The sequence below is a fragment of the Dipodomys merriami genome, unplaced genomic scaffold (assembly GCF_024711535.1).
Source record: "Dipodomys merriami isolate MVZ:Mamm:240054 unplaced genomic scaffold, mDipMer1.0.p SCAF_14, whole genome shotgun sequence".
In the NCBI taxonomy this organism is placed as follows: domain Eukaryota; kingdom Metazoa; phylum Chordata; class Mammalia; order Rodentia; family Heteromyidae; genus Dipodomys; species Dipodomys merriami.
In genome coordinates, this window is record NW_027202715.1 from 37,294,948 (window position 1) to 37,309,236 (window position 14,289).

General features: G+C 34.0%; 1 protein-coding gene across 1 annotated transcript in view; it reads left to right on the top strand.

The window, feature by feature from the left end:
* Tbc1d12 (TBC1 domain family member 12) overlaps positions 1-12,111 on the top strand; it is a 54,665-nt gene extending 42,554 nt beyond the window's left edge. Inside the window, exons 8-14 of the mRNA XM_070021240.1 lie at positions 228-316; positions 1,426-1,497; positions 6,242-6,370; positions 6,796-6,905; positions 9,011-9,269; positions 10,262-10,325; positions 10,880-12,111. Coding sequence (XP_069877341.1) covers positions 228-316; positions 1,426-1,497; positions 6,242-6,370; positions 6,796-6,905; positions 9,011-9,269; positions 10,262-10,325; positions 10,880-10,980 — 824 coding nt within the window. The 3' untranslated portion in view covers positions 10,981-12,111. The remainder of the gene's footprint in view (positions 1-227; positions 317-1,425; positions 1,498-6,241; positions 6,371-6,795; positions 6,906-9,010; positions 9,270-10,261; positions 10,326-10,879) is intronic.
* The last annotated feature ends 2,178 nt before the right edge of the window (positions 12,112-14,289 follow it).

Genomic DNA, 14,289 nt, shown 5'->3' on the forward strand with positions numbered 1-14,289 from the left:
TACAGTAGACTTTGTTCATTGTATACTTTTCTAATAAATATATAGACATTTTCTTCTTATACAATACTTTGAGTTATAGGAAAAACTATGGCATTTCTTAAATTTTTTATTACTCAGTGTTTACTTTCAATAAATAACACATATGCTATATGATCATTCTGTGTTTACAACATTGAACTTGTTACAGCCAAGTGATCATTTAAATTTTATCTACTTGGTAAATGCAGGTATACCTGTTGCTGACCGAGAGGCCAGTCTGGAATTAATTAAGTTGGACATATCTCGTACATTTCCATCTCTCTACATCTTTCAGAAGGTGAGGGTTTGCAACTAGCTTGTAACTACTTTTTTTTTTTTTAAGTATTTCAATATCCAATTAGACAGATTCTCTAAATATATAAATGGGCACTTTATATAAAAAGAAAATTTTAATATTCCACTGATTAAAACACATTTTAGTTAGTACAGTACATGCCTCTTTGTAATAGTTATTTACTATAGTTTTATTGCACTGTATTTCTTGTTCTACTTTTCATTCTATGCCACTTGAATTCTTAATGTTTTGCCTAGTAAAATATTAAAATATAGTTAACTTTGTCACAAACTAAACATTTTGAAGTTATCCCCTAAAGTTTATTTTTAATTTATTTTACAAGAAAAATAATTAGCTATTTTCTGTAGTTACCATTAAAATAGAAAATACTTCATTCATACTGCAAGCTAGGTCATTAACAGAATTCTTTTAATAAGATTAAAATTGATACAATTTAATTTATAATATTTTAGTTGTTTTTCTTTTGCAGAAATTGCATTACATAAAATCAAATGGAGCCAGGCACTATTGGCTCAGGCCTGTAATCATAGCTGTTTAGGGGGCTGAGATCTGAGGGTCATGGTTCAAAGCCAGTCTGGGCAGGAAAGCCCATGAGATTCTTAACATCTAATTAATTACCAAAAAGTTGGATGTGGAATTGGGCCTGAACCAAAAAGCTTAGGAACAGTGCCTACCCCCTGAGTTCAAGCCCCAGGACTGGCACCAAAAAAATTAATTAATTAAATGGCCTGGGGTATAGCTCAGTAGTAAAGGGCCTGCAAGGCACCGGCTTTAATCACCAGCAATCTCCTCCACCAAAAAAAGAGAATCTGTATTTACCATTTACTTATTATGCCAGATCCAGAATTCTTTAAAATTGTTTACAAATTATATAGCTTATATCCCTGTATATATTTGACTTCCTTTTTTATTATTTGAGATCAATATTTTTATTAATTTTGAAAGTACCTTCATAGAATACTTCTAGAATATTTTTGATATTGTTAAATACACTAAAACTAGTCATTTAGGAAATGCTACAGTTTTTAACATGTTATATGTTAACTGAGAGACAATTATTCATAGTTTCAAATTTCATTTTCTCTCCTAAGGGTGGCCCATATCATGATGTTTTACATAGTATCTTAGGGGCATATACATGTTACAGACCTGATGTTGGTTATGTAAGTATTTGTTTCAATGTGGTTTTTGCATATAATCATTTCATCTATACTCTTATCAAATACCTTATGTTGTCTTAGATGTTTACAGATATACCATTAAGTATATCTCTTTCTTGGCTTTTCAGTTTATCTAGAGAGAAAGCTTTCTGTCTCTTGCCATGAGCTTAGAGAGGGCCACCAGCTTTCTGAAATGGCTGTTAGGGATCACTCACCATTCATTTTATAAACTTATTCTCAGCTGTCAATATGGTGCTTTATCTCTTTCCCCTGACTGCCTCTATAGAACAAATCTTTTATGTTCTTCCAGATTAAGGGGAGGATAAGCACTTGTCCAGATAAAATAGAGGACAGGATTTGCTCCTTTTACAGGCTAACCCAATCCTGTTTTTAGAGGTACTTAATGTCTTTAATTCTTGACCCAGGCTTTGGTAGCTCAGTTGGCTTGCTGATTATTGGTTTCTTCCTATGAAGATCTTTTAATTTCAACATTAGTTACTTAATTTTCTAAAATTCTACTGACATCTTTAATGTGTTATTTATATCCTTTTCCATTATCCTTGTCTTCCTAAGTAATACTTAACTTTTTTTTTTGGTCATCATGGGACTTGAACTCAAGGCCTGGGAGTGGTCTCTGAGCTTTTTTACTCAAGGCTAGCACTCTGTCACTTTGAATCACAGCACCACTTCTGGTTTTCTAGTGGTCAATTGGAGATATGAGTCTTAGACTTTTCTTCCCAGGCTAGCTTTGAACCAAAATCTTCAGAGCTCAGCCTCCTGAGTAGCCACCAATGCCTGGCCCTTATATTTTTCCTTACTGTCATTTTAGTTGGATTTTGGGAGAGAACAAAGAAAAATTATAGTTCCATGTTTTACTAGAAGTTATAAAACCCTCATCTTCTTACATTTATCTTAGAAGACTTTTAGAGACTTCTCTAAAATAGTGGTTTGGCACAACTTTATTCTGTTGCATGTTTGTTTGTATATGCAAACAAATTTTTATATGCTTATTACTGCTACCTTATGCCAGACATTGTTCTTGGCATTTGATTTACTTCAGTGAACAATAAGTGTGTACTCCACATGATTCTTGATACTTCCAGTTTAGGAGGAAATAGTAACAACCATCAAGTACATCATGTCATATTAAAAAGTATGGCATGGTACAGTGGGATAATTATGTTTGGAGTGTGGCAGGTTGTCCTGTTTTCAAAGGTGGCCATATAGTCCTTACGTGAATAGTTTGCAGTACATCCATGGGTATTTGGTTCTAAGGAGACCACCACTGTCCTTCCCATGCTTGATTAATTTTCCTCTTCACACTACCCAACTTCTGCTAAGACATGCTGCCTTAGAACAAATCTAAATTCTTTCACTTTGCCTTTTGGGTTCAATTTCTTTTTTGAGAGGCATAATTTTACAAAATTATGGGTAGGAAATACTAAGCAGATCACACAATGATTTAAAAACAACTAACAATAACCTGGGACTGATTGAGCACTAACTAACAATAACCTGGGACTGATTGAGAGCTTCTCCAAATCAACTGAGCTGTATCAACTACATGTAATAAATTGGTGAATAAGGTGAGATTACTGTACACTATCTTGTTTAGATATTCTGCAAAAGAATAGTAAAACACAGTATATCCCATGTGTTTAGGTTTATAATTAAATTCTTCATGATAAGTTTAATTCTTACAGAGAATTCAAGTTTTAGCACTGGAGATTTTACATTTCCTTAAAATTATGCAATAGAATTAAAATACCAGGGGCTGGGAAAGTGGCTCAGTGGTAGAGTGCTTGCCTTGCATGCATGAGGCCCTGGGTTCGATTCCTCAGCACCACATAAGTAGAAAAAGCTGGAAGTGGCGCTGTGGCTCAAGTGGTAGAGCACTATCCTTGAGCTGAAGAGCTGAGGGACAGTGCCCAGGCCCAGAGTTCAGGCCCCACGACTGGCAAAAAAAAAAAAAATTAAAATTAAAATACCATTATGATTTTCTCATGGGTAAATTCAAGTTAGACATTTTTGACAGACATACTACCATAAATGATATATCCTTTTCAATGCATTATACCATAAGTGGATGAATATTTAGAAATGAACTCTGAAAAAGCCATAGAAATTTCTTTTTCTTATTTCCCTTTCATGTACGCACAAAAGTGATATATGATGTATATGTTTTAAATAGCTTTAGCATATGCATAAAATAAACATTGTAAGTGATAAAGCATACTTAATTGGCAGCATTTTCTGTTTCAGTTGTATGCACAGTATTTTAACTAATAAGGCCTTAGGTTTAATTATAGCTTTAATCCCTTCTATTTGTTTTCTACTGTTGTATTACAGATGGTTGATAATGGCTCCTTATATCCATTCAGCAAATATTGTAATACTAAGAATACAATTGTGAACAAACATATTCTGGTCTCTATATTACTATAAAACCACAAACTTAATGGCTTCCAACAGCACAAATTTTGACAGTTTGCAGGTCAGAAATCTGAAACTGATTTTTACTAAGTTCAAGACAAGGTATTGAGAGAACTGTGTTTCTTCTGTAGGCTTCATGGCCGACTTCATTTCCTTGCCTTTTCTTCCTTCTAGAGGCTGCTTTCTTTGGCTCCTTTGGCTCATGGGCCCCTACCTCTTTAAAGCCAGGAAAGTAGCATTCCAAACCTTTCTTTGAATCTCTTGCTTCCTCTTTTCACTTAGAAGGTCCTTTGGGATGATTACTTAGTGCCAACTGATCCAACATAATTATCCCATCTCAAGTTTGATCTGAGCAGGGTGTCAGTAGCTCATACTATAATCCAGCTACTCTGGGGGCTGAGATCTGAGAATCATGATTTGAAGCCAGCTTGTCTGACAAATTCTGGTGACTCTTATCTCTAATTAGCCAGTAAAAAGCCAGAACTGGAGGTGAGGTAGAGTTTCAGAAGTAAGTGGAAGAAAATTCTGACAAAGGGCATAAGGTCCTCGGTTCAAACCCCAGTACAGTCAGACAGACACAAAAGGATGCAAAATACATTTCATCATATATTGTAACATTTTCGCAAGTTATGGAGATTAGGATATGGGCATGTGTGGATGGCCAATTATTCTGTTTACTATCGTGTCTTTGCTCATGGAATTTTTATTATAAAAAGTTAAATAAGCCGGGCGCCAGTGGTTAACGCCTGTAATCCTAGCTACTCAGGAGGCTGAGATCTGAGGATCGTGGTTCAAAGCCAGTCCGGGCAGGAAAAGTCTGTGAGACTCATATCTCCAATAAACCACTCAGAAAACCAGAAATGGCGCTGTGGCTCAAGTGGTAGAGTACTCACCTTGAGCTGAAGAGCTGAGGGACAGTGCCCAGGCCCAGAGTTCAAGCCCCACAACCAAAAAAAAAAAAAGTTAAATAAGACTGAGAAGATGGCTCAGTGGTAGAGTGCATACTTTGCATGCATGAGGCCCTGGGTTGGATTCCTCAGCACCACATAAGCAGAAAAAGCCGGAAGTGGCATTGTGGCTCAAGTGAAAGAGCGCTAGCCTTGAGCTGAGGGACAGTGCCCAGGCCCAGACCTTGACAAAAAAAAAAAAAAAAAAAGTTAAATAAGCAATTATTAATCTGCAAACAGTAGCCAGAAGAAGCCAGAGAAGTAGGAGGACAGCAAAGAAGTACTGAATGGAATGTTGAATATTAAAGGTAGCATTGTTCTCATGGTAGGAAACCACCTCTGGATTTTACAGTAAATTTCATTGGTCATGCTGGCAAGAAAACTGTCAACATAATACAGTAATCGTAATGGAGTGGAAATCCATAGTGAAGTATTTTTTAGTAAAAAAAGAGCTAGTTGTAGTGGCACACACCTGTAATTGCAGCATTCACGAGGATGAGGCAGGAGGATCACAAAGTTGAGGCCAGCCTGGGCTACATAGCAAGGTCCTATCTAAAAAAGAAGGGGTGGGAGAAAGAACTGAGAAAGTAGAGATGGTTATTCTAAGTAACACTTCAACTTATGTAGGTGGGAAGAAGACACATCATTGCAATTATACTTAATAGTCTCCTAATTTAACTCAGTTACACAGATGTTAAATAGAAGTACTTTTTTGTTTTTTAAATTGAAGAGAAGTACAATTGCTACTGATATCTCACAAGGAAACGTTTGTATGACATTATTTTATTCAAGACCTTTCATAATACAAATACATTTTACTTTTGCCAAATGTCTTCTATTATTTCCATTATAAATCTTCTATTCTAATTATGCTGTTCCTGATGTTCCCATTTCTGTGTCTATACTTCTTTTCCATCTTGGAATGCTTTTTATTCCACTTCCTTTTCCTGTGTTTGTTAGGATTCTGGTTGTCTCAACCCCTACTACCTCTTATCTCTTGGAATTTCAGCAGCACATCACTTATTCTTCCTTACCCATTTTTCTACTCAAACAGTTATGTTGGGATAATTAATCACCTGATTTTCATTAAATTTTATGATTCTGTACTATATTTTGAAAAAGTTCAGACTTAGAATAAAAACTAGTATCTCAAGCTTTTTCCTGTTTTTAAAAATAATTTCATTATATCATATGAACAAGAAATATAAATGGAAGGAGATTCATAATTGTTATATGAGTTCTCTATTTACCTTTGCTAAGAAGAAAAAAAATCTTGGTATATTCTACTTTGTAATGTCATTTTGTAATTTTTCTGGAATACAATTAAGAATTACCACTTTTAAATTTATTTGTTTTTTCTTTTGAAGGTCCAAGGGATGTCCTTCATTGCAGCAGTACTCATTCTCAATTTAGAAGAGGCAGATGCCTTCATTGCATTTGCAAATCTCCTGAACAAGCCATGCCAACTGGCCTTTTTCCGTGTTGATCACACCATGGTATGAACATTTGGAATGGATTGTGTTTTCTTTTAATATGTTTCTGTATTTTTTACTTCCTTTTAGAGTAAAAACTAAATGATTTCAAGACTTAAGACAATCTGACTAATATAAAATATTCATTGAGGGGGAAAGGGGGATGTATGGGAAGGGATGGGAAGAGAAAACAAAGAGGAGGCAACAATGCTTGATAAGAAATGTACTCGTTATCTTGCCCATGTAATTGTAACTACTCTGTACGGTATTCTCACAATAAAAAAAATATCCATTGAATTAATGTGAGGAATACTTGGTGATAATACTCAGAAAGAGTGCAAAGAAACAAGACTTTTCTATTAATAAAGTTTTAGTTCTGTATTTCTAGAATATTCTTATATAATTTTCCCATCCCTTCTTTTATAATTTTACTGATTTTCTATCTGTAGATGCTGAAATATTTTGCAACATTTGAAGTATTCTTTGAAGAAAACCTCTCCAAACTATTTCTTCATTTCAAATCTTACAGTCTTACACCAGACATATACTTAATAGACTGGTAAGTCATAACATTCGTAAGTAATAATGAAAAAAGAAAGTATAGTTGTAGTAGATATCATTCACTGGATCATACATATAAAAGAACTTTCTTTTATGAATAGAGAAACTCACATATTTATGGGGATGTATTTGATTAAGAGGATGAACCAGGTTGAAATCAGACTGATGCAGAATTTTTTCCCCTAGTACTCAGGGCATTTTTCACTTGAGTTATGGACTAGTTTCCTTCCCCTTCTCCTCCCTACCCCTTTTTTCTTCCTTTAGTTATTTTTGAGATAGGGACTTAAGCTTTTTGCCTAGTCTGGCCTCACATCATAATCCTTCTTATGTCCCTATTATAGGAATGCAACATCACACCTAGTTTCAAAAGCCTCAACTGGTAAACCTCCTGATTTGTCTCCCTAGTAGCAAGAAGTATAAATATGTGCCTCCTAGTTTATTTTTATTTTGTATTTTAAAAAATTATCTTCAAATAGTTGTACAAGAGAGGTTCAATTTAGCATATTCATTTATGTGTACAGTGTATCTTGATCAGAGTTACCCTTCCATCTTTCCCACCCCTATCCTATTCCCTTAACCCAGTTTCTTAAATATAAAAAAGAATAGTTAGATCTGCATCTTGAGTTGTATTGAGAGTGAATTCTCACATTCAACACCTAGCACATATTAAGTTCTCAGTTATTATTCCTTTATTAGCACACAAGGACAATGATAGTGTTTCTTCAGTAAGAGATATTTTTCAAGACTTTATCCAGCTTGCTTACAGTTCTAACGTTTTGTGTTTTTTTTTCATTTTTTTAATTAAAGACTTTCTGTTCTTACTTGGAGGGTTTTCTTGGTATGTAGTGCATTATAAAATGGTAGGTAAGTTTTGCTAAAAAGATGACTCAGTTGATCTTAAGACAGGCTGTCAAAAATAGATACAATTTTAAACTTTAGATTCTAATAGTCAAAACTAGTAAGTTTATGTACAGGATACTAAGATTTTTTTGTTGTTGTTTATTTATTTTGATATTTCCTTCGTTCTAGACAGGTGCTAAAACGGAGCTGCATCCAGGCCTAATATTAACTTTCTCCTGTGTGCTGGTACTGGGGCGTGAACTCAGACCAAAGCATTCTCCTTTAGTATGTTAGGTAAAAGCTGGTGCTCTACCACTTGAATCACCCCCCCACTTCTGGATTTTCCTGACCTGGCTGGCTTTAAACTGTGATCCTCAGATCTCAGCCCAGCCCTCTGAGTAACTAGGATTACTAGCACCTGGCTAATACTAAGTTTTACTATAAAATGTTGAAATTGAGTATTAAGAGGCATGGTTTAATTGGTAGAGCCCAGGCCTAGCAATCATGAGACCCTGAGTTCAAATCTTCATACTACCAAAAAAGGGAAAAATTGTAAAATAATAATGTTTTTGCTTTTATTTTCATACATTTGATGGGGGGGATTTTTCTTGCAGGACTGAGCTTTACCCCCATGTCTGATCATTTCTTGTGTGCTTGACCCTATTCTAAACACTTTATATTTATTTACTCCTTTAATTTTCAAAACTGTCCTAAAATAGATATGTTATTATTTTTAGTTTACTAATGAAGACACTGAGGCATACTGAGACTTGTTCAAGGTCATATAACCAAATGACATATTCAGGATTCAAACTTAGGCATTCTAGTTTCTGAACCCATACATTTTCTTGGGTTGTGAATTTACATTGTTATTAATACTTAGTGTTCTATTATTCAAATTTGAGGGGAGAAATATTTGTTTCTTCAGTGCCAGGCCTGGGCTTGAACTCAAAGCCTAGGTGCTATCCTTAAGTGTCTCTTGCTCAAGGCTACTTCTACCACTTGAGCCAGAGCTCCACTTTTGGTTTTTTGGGGTAGTTTTTATTGGAGATAAGTCTCATAAACTGTCTTGCCTGTGCAGGCTTTAAACTGCAATCCTCAGATCTCAGCCTCCTGAGTAGCTAGGATTACTGGCATGAGCCACTTGTCCCTGGCCTTAATTAATTTTTTATCCCTAATTAAATAGCATCCTTTTTTTTCCAGAGAGATTTAATGAATCAAAGAATGAAATGTTTCAGTGACTGTTTTTCTCTCTAATTTTAGGATCTTCACACTATATAGCAAATCTCTACCACTTGATCTGGCTTGTCGAGTCTGGGATGTATTTTGCAGAGATGGGGAGGAGTTTTTATTTAGGACTGGATTAGGAATCCTCCGGTTATATGAAGATATTCTCCTACAGATGGATTTTATTCATATAGCACAGTTTTTAACAAAATTGCCAGAAGATATCACATCTGAGAAGCTGTTCAGCTGTATTGCAGCCATTCAGATGCAGAATAGCACCAAAAAATGGACTCAGGTAGAGTGTCTTTTTTTTCTTTCTTCCTTTTGTTTAAAATTCTAATAAATGTGTTAAAATAATCATCTGACATTTTGTATAATAGATATTTCTCATATGTTATTGTTTAAATTAAAAGTAATTTCTGGCCTGGGCACTCTCTGGTGGCTCACACATAGCTTCTCAGGAGGCTGAGATCAAAGGATGGAAATTTGGAGCTACCCCAGGCAGATAAATCTTCAAGACTCATCTCTAGTTAACCAGCAAAAATCTGGAATTGGAGGCATGGCTCAAGTGGCAGAGCACCACCTGTAAGCAGAGAAAAAAACTGAATGGGAGGCCCTGAGTTCAAGCCCCAGTATCAGCTCAAAAACAACAACTACAACATACACACATAAAACAAACTTGCTATGTAACAAGGATTTACATTAAAGACATGTAATATATAATTCTGGCTTTTTAGACAATGAAGTCTTGTTATAGGAAGCAAACATACTGGCAGTCCAAATTAAATTACATAAAAGCAATATCACTTGATCTATCAATGATACAGATAAGTAGCTTATTATAGTCATATTTTTATTGGTTATAAAAATGAAATGTTAGAATACTGATCCAGAAATTGTTCTGATATCAAGCAGTAACATCAGAATATTGCAGTTGATAAATTTATTTAAAGGAATTTATTATATTCTATTTAAGAAATGATCATCTTTCCTTTTTTTTTTTTTTTTTTGGCGGGGGGCACTATCCCTGAGCTTCTTTTGCTCAAGGCTTGTAATCTATCACTTGAGCCACAGTGCCACTTCCAGCTTTTTCTGTTTATGTGGTACTGAGGAATCAAACCCAGGGCTTCATGCATGCTAGGCAAGCACTCTACCACTAAGCTACATTCCCAGTGGCAAAATGATAATCTTTCATAGAACAGAATTACGTACACTGCAGCTCTCTTCTGGGTTTCTTAAATTTCTTCTAGGTTTTGAGAATTAATCTTAAGTTTACTTAATTTCCAGGTCTTTGCTTCTGTAATGAAGGATATTAAAGAAGGAGACAAGAACTGCAGCCCTGCCCTGAAAAGTTAGTCCTCTAGCAGACTGATACAAAAAGTATTTTGGGGGTAAAAGTTGTCTGTTTCCTGTGTAAAGAGCTGGAAGAAATGGGAAATCTAAAAGAATCAAGAGGTGGAAAAGTGCTCATTTGAAATTCCATGTCTAAAGTAAATGAAATAAGTAATTTATTGACAGTATTAATTAAAAAAATTATTTTGTAGGGAGAGCCATTTTTTAGAGTAAAAATCTTAAGTAGGTATTTCATATTCCACAATTTGGAGTTTATAATTGAGTGCAATAATAAAAAATTTTAATAGCTTCAGAGATATTTCAAATCATTTTGCATCTTCCTTTTTCAACAATTACAACAAAGACACATTTGAGGTCAAGAGAAGATTATTAAATATACTACTCTAATCTCAAAAATGCTACAGAGTAGAAATTCTCTACATTTCTGATTATTTGAAGACATTGTAGAACAAGAATAAGTAACTTTGGTTGTTTGAAGACATTGTAGAACAAGAATAAGTAACTTTGGTTGTAAATTATTTGTCACTGAATTTCTTTTATCTTTATTCACAGGTTGGGGAAAATTTGAGTTATCTGGGAACTTGGAAGTATTGGTGGGAGATTGTTTTTGTTTGTTTAAAGGTGTTTTCTCACAGTATTCTATTTGTTTTTGAAGGGAAGAAGAAGAAGAATTTTAGCCTTTTTAGTGTAACATTGTTTATCTCATAATTTAGTATTAAACAAACTATTGGATAGAATGAAAGTTCTTTTTGCACTTTATTGGACTGAAGTCTTGACTTTGGGAATAAGTCCAAAAATATAAATGAGGTTTAATTTCATTGGTAAGAATAAAAAGTAATGAATTCTGAGTTTTTAAATAGCATACTGTGTCACAAGAGTTTGCTTTTTTTTTCTAGATAAATTCCTCCTCTGTGAAATGAAATTTATTAATTCCAGTTTGAAATTTAAAATCTTACATGTCCTAAATCCATAACTTGTGTAACACTATGTATAATTTTTATAATCAATGAAAATAAGAGTAAAATTAAAATTTTTCTGAGTCTAATGGCATAGTAGATAAGGAAATTATTAATCATTGGTAAATTTATTATATTGGTAAATTTATTACACTGAATTTATTATATTGAATTTTTGACCATAAACTAAATCATTTGAATGTTATTGAGTTTATATAACATACCACTTGGTTAATAATTAGTTTATATTTTTATGTTACAGTTTGGTTTGAAACTACTTAAACACACAATTTCTGTTAGTGGTATAGCATAGTCTTCAAACTAACAAGCCTGAGATCCTTGTTAGTGTAGTGACTGCCTCGTAAGGAGTATGGGTCCAGAGGGTGCCCATTTATTTTTACCCTATGGGTCATTCTAGCCTAGGGGACTACTAGTGGAACCCTCAGAAGTTAACTCCTGTCATGGGGGATAGCTTAGTGGAAACTGGTAATATAATAACATATTGAGGAAATCGTCCAGGGTCTTAATGGTTTAGGATGACCTTTTAACTCTGGTAACTATTTCCTTGGTATTGGTGTCCCTGATAGAGGGAATGTATCCTCTGGCAGTAATCTCATTGAGGTTTTACTACCTGCCTATATTTAATATTACTTTTATGTATTTGCTTCTTGAGGGAGACCTAAGTTACTGTGTTTCTTTTTCTTATTTTTTTATTGTACAGTTTCTTTACCTTCAAATATAAATAAATGTGTATATAAAATGTAAATATAAAGAGTTCACTAAAAACCACTAGTAACAATTGCTATGTAAATAAAACATATAAGCAGAGTTATTTGAAGTGAGTGTTTATTACTTTGGAGATTCCTGATTTAGTTAACCACATCTGGAGAAAAACAGGCCTACACTTTTTTTTTTGGTGGGGGAAAGGTAGGATGGGGTGTTCAAATTTCTCTTCCAAGGGAAGCAATAAGCCTTTAGTCTTTTGAGACACTCAGTACTGGCAGCTAAAATACTATACTGTTATCTTTCCTTTGAACCTCATACATAAGCAAACACATAGTGTTTCGCAGGTTTTTGTCTTTTCGTTAAATATATTTTTCCTAAAATATCCAAGATAATGTGAAATTTAATGTTATTTCTGTTGTCTACTTAAATATGTTGCTTTTTTCCTTCATATTCCTTTAGTCTATTATTCTTTCATTACTCCTTTATTATTCCAGGCTATAGTGCATTATATAAGTGCTACTGAAAGATTAAAGTAACTTGTTTTATAAAGTCAGATTTTTGCTTTTTTCTTTGGCATTGATGACCTTTATGTAATGCTGTTGGTTTCAGTATATTTGACTACACAAGTTAGGCAACATAACATTTGCAAAGTGACACTGAAATTTTAAAAGCTTCTGACTTTCAGATAACAGCTTTCCATGTAGGAATTAGTACTGCTTTTATTTACAGCAGTCAACTCATTTAGAGGGTATAATTCTATTTTTTTAACTTAATAATGCCCTAGTTTATTTTTACTTTTCTATTTTTGTTTGGATAAAATTATTGATGAAGAGCATATTCAGATAACAGGCTTGATTAAAAAAATTTTAAAGAGGCAAAAATGGAAATCTATTAGGTTTTAATTTAACTGATAACCAACTGATCAATTGTGTTAGAATTTCTAGAAAAAAAATTGATGTTTGCTGTATGTATTGACCAATTTTGCTGTTTGTCAATCACTACCTAAAAGATGAATTCTCATAATAAAACCTTACTAATTAAAACTTGACTGTTTCACAGCATATGAAAACTAAAATGAAGTCATTTCATTTTATCAGGGAAACTGGCCACTTCAAAAAAGAAGCTGCCATGCTCTATAAAAATATTGTTTACAAGTGCAGTTCTAATAGAAGCAAATGATAAGGAAATTTGAATTTATTAATTGCACTTATTAAGCCCTGATTATGTGCCAATTTCTGCCTCTTTATATTTTGGTAAATTATATAAAGTTGTAAGACTTGAGAATCTAGCATAATTGCTTTTCTTTCCAAACATGTGGCTGTTTATATTGTCATTTTGTCCCCAATTACTAATGTTTTATTGTATACAGTTCTTTTTGTGAGCTAGGGTTGTTTTTAAATACTAGGAAGGACGTTTAACTTTTTAGAAAACTGCATTGCAGAAGTGTTTCATTTGTTGAACATTAAACAGAACTGTCATGACAAAGTAAAATGACTTTTGTACTCTTATATAAATGTATTTGGAAAATCGTTTTTGTAATAAAAATCTAAATGATTAAGACAGACTTGAAGGAGTATATAAAATTGACATGAATGGGGATGTATACATTTGTTTTCATTTCTACTCTTCAACTTTAAAATGAAGCTTCAGCCAGATGCTGGTAGCTCATACTTGTAAACTTAGCTACTGAAGAAGCTGAGATCTGGAAGGAGGTAGTGCAAGGCCAGACAAATTCACTAGAGTCCATGGTTGGAGTAGGATGGAGATAGACTCAAGTTGTAGAGCGCCAGCTTAGCAAATAAGAGGTCCGGAATGTAAACTCCAGTATCTCCAAGAATAACTGAAATAATCAGATCCTATCATTTCCTGCTCAAGATACTCTAGTGGCATTCCTCACAATAAGAGATCCAAGCTCTTTATTCTGGTCTACTAGGTCCTAGTTTATCTGATCTGTCCATCTCCAGTTTCAAATGCCACTTACTCCCTCTTGGAACACTGGGGATTGAACCCAGCGCCTTGTACATTCTAGGCAAGGACTCATTGAAATAATGCCCAGCCCAAGTTCACTTTTATACACATTGGGCTTCTTGCTATTTCTCATTCTATGGATTTTACATCTATTTAAAGTCTTACTTTTTCCTCTGACGAGTTCCTTGTAAGGTCTTTGTATGGCTTATGCTTTTCATTCAGTTCCTTGTGTTACTTCCTCTGAGGAAGATATTCGTTTAACCATCTCTTCTATTTTCATGACCTTATTCTGCTTCAAATTTGATTATTATA